At 38.9% G+C, this 7,970-nt stretch overlaps 1 protein-coding gene across 1 annotated transcript in view; it reads left to right on the plus strand.

Annotated features, from left to right (window-relative positions):
- LOC101853065 (28S ribosomal protein S7, mitochondrial) overlaps window positions 1-3,992 on the plus strand; it is a 14,345-nt gene extending 10,353 nt beyond the window's left edge. Inside the window, exon 6 of the mRNA XM_005092372.3 lies at window positions 2,703-3,992. Within this exon, the coding sequence (XP_005092429.1) occupies window positions 2,703-2,777 (75 nt within the window). The 3' untranslated portion in view covers window positions 2,778-3,992. The remainder of the gene's footprint in view (window positions 1-2,702) is intronic.
- The last annotated feature ends 3,978 nt before the right edge of the window (window positions 3,993-7,970 follow it).

A 7,970-nucleotide genomic window follows, 5' to 3' on the forward strand; every position in this document is an offset into this window, starting at 1 on the left:
TTTTCTATAATTTCTTTGGACGAACATCTAGAGCTACCAACTTGGCATGTTTTGAATGAGACGTATGTCTCGATTACGAACCAACGCAGGCGGTTCTAGGAGGCCTCAAACACACACAAACTCAAGCAGACTGACGCACACACACTTGACATGCGTGAATGGGGATCCGACTCGGGACGCGAATGACACGTAAGAGGATGCGCGCTGCGCGTGCGCTGAGCCAGGGGCTACACTGATTATGGACCAGAACGCAGGCGAGGTGCCGAAATAGGCTTATCGGGCTACATAAACCCGGCTCCCGCAGGATGAGGGTTAATACATAAAACATCCTCTTCTTTTCACGTATTCAATTCCAGCTATTTTAGCACTGCTTATTTCTATACTATGTTACCAGCCACTCCAAGGATCTTTTTGAAAAAAATTACCGAGCTGTTGCGATTACCGGTTATCATAGGTTTATTTCATTTTGAGTGCTTTTTCATAACTTTACTTAAAAGAAAGGCAAAAAGAATTTAAATGTTTTAAATTGTCCTATTTGTATGATTTTTAAAGTCTCGTTTATTTGATTTTGTTTTCCTATTCCTATTTACTCTTACTGTGGATGATGCAAAAGTCAAAGCTCCGACTTATTGGTATTGTCGTCTCATGATCCAGCTTCAGTTTTCACAAATTCTTTAGTCCTTCCGAAGTCCATCGTATTCTGGAAAACAGAGATGTACCAAGAGATGTTACCATACCATTTAAGCGAATGCAGTGGAGTCCTGGTTAGTTAAGGGAAACTTCGAATCTCGTACATTGAAGACTGAAGAACAGTTTCCCCTATCAGGGATCCCCTCCCAAAAAATGTCACCACAACAATGATAATTTTTAAACAATGTAATAAGGTTCGTTTGCTCATTTATGATTCCATTAACATTATCAAATGCCCCGTTATTTGTGACCAGAGCTGGTAGTAACGGAGTACAAGTACTCCGGTACTTGTACTTACGTTACAATTTTCGGTACTTTTACTGTACTCCAGTACATTTTTTAAACCAGTACTTTTACTCTACTCCGATACTTTTTATAAAAGTACTTTTGAGTACTTTTTAAGTACATTTTGAGTACTTTGGTAGCTAAATGAAAGTGTAAGTGCAGGCATTTCTGATCATAATTTACGGAACAAAAACCCGATCAACCGCCAAGAGTTAAAAGTTGAGATCAAAGAACGGCCCATCGCCACAAAGATCAGCCACTATCGTGAATGTGATCACAAGCGTTGTAAAACTCCATGAAACAGTACAATGTTTGCCCCAGATGGGATCACACCAAGGTGTGAACTGACCGATGCGTTTCTTTTCCCCAAACATCGCACTCGCATCTGACCTCACCACCTAAACTTACATCACTCCCCGGGGTGGGTAGGGCCTACAAGTTCGCTCCAGGAGGGATCACATCAAACTGTGAACTCTTCCCTGACCATTGAAAGCAGTTTTTCCCGAATTTGCGAGACAATCTGAATTTTAATTAGTGTGGTCACATCGTAATGGTGCGTAACGACAAAGGAGGTTTGGGGAGGGGGGGGGGACTCAATCAGAGATGGAAAGCTAAAATTGGATAGGTAAAGGGGAGAGGCAACTGGATAAACGTAGATAAAGATCTCAAGACTCACGATAGGCTAATGAGTGTGTATATATAATATTATTTATGGCATGCCTCATGCCACTGTGATTGGTCATCAAGGTTGACCACTCTTTGCTTGCCATATGTCATAAATCCACCCAGGGGTCACGTCAGTTCATGGGTCACTGTAGATTCTTCCTTGGCTTCGTTGGCTAAGATCCCGTATTTTCCTTGCTTCCGAGCACTGGGATCTTAGGCGGAGACTACTGCAGTAGAGAATCTTTGGTTACACTACACTTACTAGACTCTAGGAAACTATTGTATTTTGGTTTGCCGTGGGCGCCGTGGACTACACAGTGTGACCAAAATCTGTCAGACTACTACAATCAATTGAAACTGAAACTGTGTTCTCAATGTGTATCTAACAATTTTTAGGCTGCCTAAATTTCTTTTAAACTTTTTTTGGGTGGTTTTTGCTTAAGGCTACATTGATTCCTTGAGGATTTGTTAATGAAAAATTCAATGCACTTTTCCATTTCTATGCGGGCCATTTTCATCAATTTTATGTTTTCTTAAGAGCAACTTTGTATCTACATTTTTCAATTTGGATACTCTTTCTGTAGAAATTTCCGACCTCTAGGACTGACTTACATTTGATCATATTGTCTTGCTCAAACAAGTTCTATTCATAATATCACTTACCCACTAGTTGCGTCTGTTCGTTTGGGTTGTTTTTTGTTCAACTTCACGGACCATTTCCACCGTTCAGTGCGTACATTGTATATTCAAATGCTTTGTATACTGTTTCCATTTTTAGTAATAAATAGCCTAATTTGTCAAATATACTGGATAAGTTATAAAATATGATGTTTTGCATAAGCGCTGAAGTGTTTTAGCATATTAGCAGAAAGTACTCAAAATGTACTCATAAGTACTTTTTTAAAAAGTACTTGTACTCAAGTACATTTTATAGGAAAGTACTTTTACTGTACTTAAGTATATTTTTTAGATTGTACTTAAATTTGTACTTAAGTACTTTTTAAAAAGTACTTTAACAGCTCTGTTTGTGACCTTGTGTTCTTCCTCCATTTAATCAACAGGGCAAAGCAATTCGGAGAAAGCAAGAAATTCACAGGATATGCGAGAGCAACAGAGCTTTTGCCCACTTACGATGACACCTTTCTCACTGTTTTTTTTGTTGTTTGTTTGAGTTTTTAAGAGTGTGCATGTTGAGAGATGAAGAGATATTTCCTTTTGTTTTCATGACAGGGACTTACTGGCCCATCAATAGAGGCAAAAAGAGAAATCATGTCATTAACATGATTAACTGTCATGGTGCTTGAAAAGTTCAACCTCCTGGGCATAGGCCTACATTGTTCCAGTAATGAAGGCCGCAAAGGGTTTGTGTTTTTTTGGCAGAGAAATATTTTACCATCAGTGTGTGTAGGTGTACCGTACCCTCTCTAAAGCTATACAGTGGAGACCTGATATAACGGGTGGTGGGACCAGAGACAGAAATGCAAGGGAAGTAAGCATTTGTGGACTAATCCAGCTGTATTTATTCATGGGTGGTTTCCCTTGCCGTATGTACCCACGAACAGCACACAGCACCCCTCTCTGGTGGCCATGTGGCAGGCCTGCGCATGACACATTACGCGTGCGTGTAGCTAGGCTTTGGGCTAGATCAAAGTCTGCGGCACACAGCAGCCCTCTCTAGCTTCACCCGCTGCGTGTGCTTGCAGTGGCGTGGCTTGCGTAGGCTTGCTCAATCACTGCGTTACTCTCTCTCTCTTACCTTTTACACATTGTTAACGAGCATTTGTCCCTGCTATAACCGATTGGGCTCCGATGAGGTCCTGTTAATACCGATAACTTTTAATAGAGACAAAGAGTGGGAAAAAACGGGAATTTAAAAAATCCCTGTGTTTACTGGATCCCTGTTATTTGCGGGCCTGTTATATATGGTTTCCACTGTAATTAGTAAGGAAATAGTACAAAATATTAAATAGTCTTTGAATGCTCATACGTTGGATTAGATCACCACAGCTGTGTGGACAAAAAAGCCTGTAAGCCTGTCACTGTATTTTCTAGTTTGCAACTAATTAGAAATGGTACTATGGCTGCTCTGCTTTCTTTTGTTTAGAGCAACTGCAGTGACAACTACATAGGGATTGTATGATGTAAAGTGAAGAATGCTTTTTGAAATGTCAGTGCGTTCTTTTCATCTTTTTACTCAAAAGAAAGGGGAACACTTGTAGGTTTTGTGTGTGTATGAGTATGTGATGTGCGCTCGTGAGTATGAACTAGTGCAAGAAGTGTGATCATTTTATCATTTTTCATGAAAATCTATACTTCACATGTTTTAATTAAAATGACTGATGACAGATATATGGGACTTTTGGGGTTTTTCTTTTGTTTTTGCCTTTTGTCTTCATTGCAAAAGTTGGTAATATTTTGGCCTGCTAATCTTGGATACTGTAGTCAATTGTAGATTTATCTACCATTCTTTTGTTTACAAGAATTTGACAGCTGTGTTGACTGTTGAACAGTTTACATGCGACAAATGCAACAAGCCCATACTCTGCCAAGAAAAGTCCTTTATTTTAAGAATTCACAACATTTTTGGCAAAAACGAGTCATTCAAATCTGAGGAGATTCTGTGGTCAGTACAAAGTACAGCGCTGGAATCAGGATGTGCTGAGCCAATGAAATTGGTTGTCTAAATTTTTATGACTATCCGCTCTCTGGCTACACTCCAGTCACTTTAGCCAGCTTTGCATCTCTATTTTTTTTTCAATATATGCCTAGCAAGTTTCAAAGAACATCCACCCTTTCACGAAGGGAAGAAGAAGACAAAAAATATTAATAATGCCACCCCTCTCTGTTATGTGGAAATACTTACAACAAATCATGCACCAGCTTACATTTGTGAAGTAAAGAGTGGGCATGTGTCGCACTGCAGTGAGATTGAAAAAGATAACCTTTTGATATATTACATGCCAGAGTTGGCCTTCTGTGACTGCTTTGAGAAACAAATCTAAAAAATAAAAACGAAATTGTGGTAGCCGGTACATCCTAGGCCTAGGACTCACAAGTGCAAGACAACATTTGGTCGCTTTTAAGAACAAGAGGGCTAACCCAGATTTCGGGGGTTACCAGAAATCTTGACCTACACCAAAAGTGGACATCGCCCTACCTGTAGAAGTTTGGTTTCATTGGTGTGTATATTTCTTTGGTTAAAGAGAAAACTCTCCTGGTCTTTAAAAGAAACTGAAGAAGGGTCCAAAAACTTTAACTTTGATTTTCTCAAAACAGCATTTTTCGGGATAGCCCCCTTGTGCTTAAAAGCGACCATATAAAATATGACCATTGATAGAAAGTGGAGAAGACTGTCTCTAGTCAACTTGCTCTCAAACTACACTTCGCAATGTGTGTTATCGTTTATACTTTTTTTTAAAACAACTTTCATTCACTTTGGAAAGGTTTTTCTGACCACAGGCTGGCATTAATTATACAGCTAAGCTACATACTACATGTACAACTATAGTTATGACCAACGTTGTTCCCGATGTCACCTGCCATCTAATCTACCTTTTTTCTTTCATTTTCATCCTTGCTAAAAAGTACAATTCCATGACTCAAGAAACAACATGGGTGATTGGCAGGTGCTGTGGTATGGTTCACGCATTTCTTATAAATCAAACATCTGTTGTCCTTTTTTCTTCTTCTATTTTTTTTACTCTCTAGTAACAGTTCTAATATACAGCACTTACATGACCTTTATTTGAGTTGCTAGTAATGTGAAATTCTTACTGTACGAAGACTAAAACAGAAACACCCATCAAGTGTAAGTGTAAGAAGCAGACTAACATTAACAACACATTTATTATCTTATATCTTTCTTTTACTTTTTGAACCTATATATATGGCCAGAAAACCAGCTCATGGTGTACATTCGTTAAGCCAGAGGATGGTGATTCAATTGAGAAAAATGTTTTAAAAAGTTCGGGATTCAGAGGATCTGGCCATGGTTAACTCATTGAGGACACGCAGTCTGGTCATTCGGCAAAACAAGTTGAAGAGACGCTGTTTTGGGGTACGACTTAACAAAAAAAGAAATAAAAAATAGGCCTATAACTAGATCTAACTATAACTTAACTTTATCATTCAAACAGATTTTTAAAAAAATTGTTTTCATTTTTTAATCTTAAAACTTAAAAAAGCAGTCAACAACTTGGATACACACTATGAAATACAAGCAAATTCATGTTTCTGATTTGTGTCTGATGGTTCTAAATGTGCGGCTACTTTGCCTTTGGTCTGCTGCTGATCAGACATATGTGTCCACTACATCCTCAAATGACTGATGTCATTGCTGGTCTATGGGGTAAAGGACAGGCTTTTCTCTGTTGCATATAGTCTGAAGTTGGATTTTCGCAAGGCAAAGATTATTTCATCGAGTCTTCGTTTTTATAATCAGGGGCTGTATCACACACAGCATGGATTTGGCCCTGACAGGCAGGGTCAACAGAGTAGCCTCCCTTCTAAATTAGTCTGAATAAACTAAATTATAATTATAATAAATACAAATACAAGTCATGTACTGTGGAGTCCACAAACACTTTTAATCTAAAAATAGCAGTTAAATGAAAGAAAATAAATTCCCCAATTTTTTTTCTTCTACATGTATATGAGCAACCTCTCTAAACCGAAAAACCCAGCTAAACCAAAGAATATCCAGAAGTCCTGCAGACTTCGGATTATTAAGCAGACTCCACTGTAGTGTTAATGGAGGTGTAAAAACTTTCTTTTCAAATCAAACCAAAATGCTGATGAGAAGTGGACCACTACAACGGAGTTAAGTGTAACATTGCAAAAAAATTAAACAGATGATCTCTAAAAACTTTTGTCTCAAATCCATAGTTTTATTAATTAAAAAGCCTCTCGTCAAATTGATGCATTATCCATCTCAAAGCAAAGTCCTTTCTATCAAGACTGCCCTGGTGGCATTGGTAGCCCAGTGGTTAGACTTAGACTACCAGATGTGTAATCGTGAGATTGCGGGTTCGGGGGTTTGAGCCTCAGCTCGGTCCAACGTTGTGCCCTTGGGAAAGGCACTTAACACAAATTTTCCTCTTGGCTCGGTCCTTTCAGAGGTGGACTCGAAGGCGTCCTAACAGTGTTGACAGGGATGTAAAACCTACACCATTTCACTATTTCAAGTCTGCCCTGCGAGGACTCCATCTTATCTCTTTCACCCTAGCACAAAATGTGTTCCTGTCTTGAATTTCAGTGGTTAAAGGATGCCACTGGAGAGGTTTATTTCTTTACCTCTGTTGTTTCATTCCAGCTTTTAGCACTACTAAATGATCATGATTGTGTCAATATGCTTCTCACTACCGAAATGGAACCTAACTTGGTAGGTGTTGCACCCATCAGCCATAGTTCAATCCAAAGTTTCCACACACGTTGCATGGTTCCTCGGAATAAGTCAATTCAAAAGGAAGACCTTATTATATTCATCAAAGGAGCCTTCATCGTACATGTACTTTTAGAAAATCTCTTTAAAAATCCCAGAAATTTCCCAAACTACATAAGCAATAAAGTAGACCTATGACAGCACAATGAAATATATAGGGGTTTTTAGTTCTCGTAAGAATTTTTTTTAACAGCATTTGCAACACAAATAGATCATAAAGGTGCTGAAATTGAGTTTTATGTCACTGACTAAAATACTGTTTGTTTTGGAGATTTTCAAAACCGAAAATACACTTTCTGGCACTTATTCTCAATACCTGAAGCTTTTAGGGAAAATCTTCACCCAATCAAAAAAAAAATATGTACAGTACAGTCAAATCCCGTTACACTGCCTAACTTGGAACAAGCATGAAATTGGCGTTACAGCAGGGCTGGTTGTACAATGGGATAGCACCAATTGCCATTTTGACTAATGGTTGACTGGTATATATAGTGACTATAGAGACAAACTGTGACAAGTCTTCTTTCATCTAGATCTGTCTTGCGTGATTGCCATGCGCAGAGGAAAAATGAGTAGCCACCAATTGCATGTATTGCTCAATCTGAACTTCACATAAATTCAAATTGAAATTTTTTTGCCAGATCAGAAGCTAGGCGATATGTGTCAAGGACCCCATAATCCGATACTCGTCTGTCCTCAAGACACCTAAGACCGAGAACGTAGACTTAAGCGTGAGTCCTCACCTTATAGAAGTCTCAAGGGCGCCTGCCACTGCCAGCCTTTCACTTTTAGTCATTGGGCTGATATCTGGCGAAGCCATATATTTTGCTAAACGGCCACGGTAGCGCAGTTCCTTTGAAGTTTCTCCAGGTCACTTTAGAATTACATT

This window comes from Aplysia californica, unplaced genomic scaffold, assembly GCF_000002075.1.
Source record: "Aplysia californica isolate F4 #8 unplaced genomic scaffold, AplCal3.0 scaffold00045, whole genome shotgun sequence".
Classification (NCBI taxonomy): domain Eukaryota; kingdom Metazoa; phylum Mollusca; class Gastropoda; order Aplysiida; family Aplysiidae; genus Aplysia; species Aplysia californica.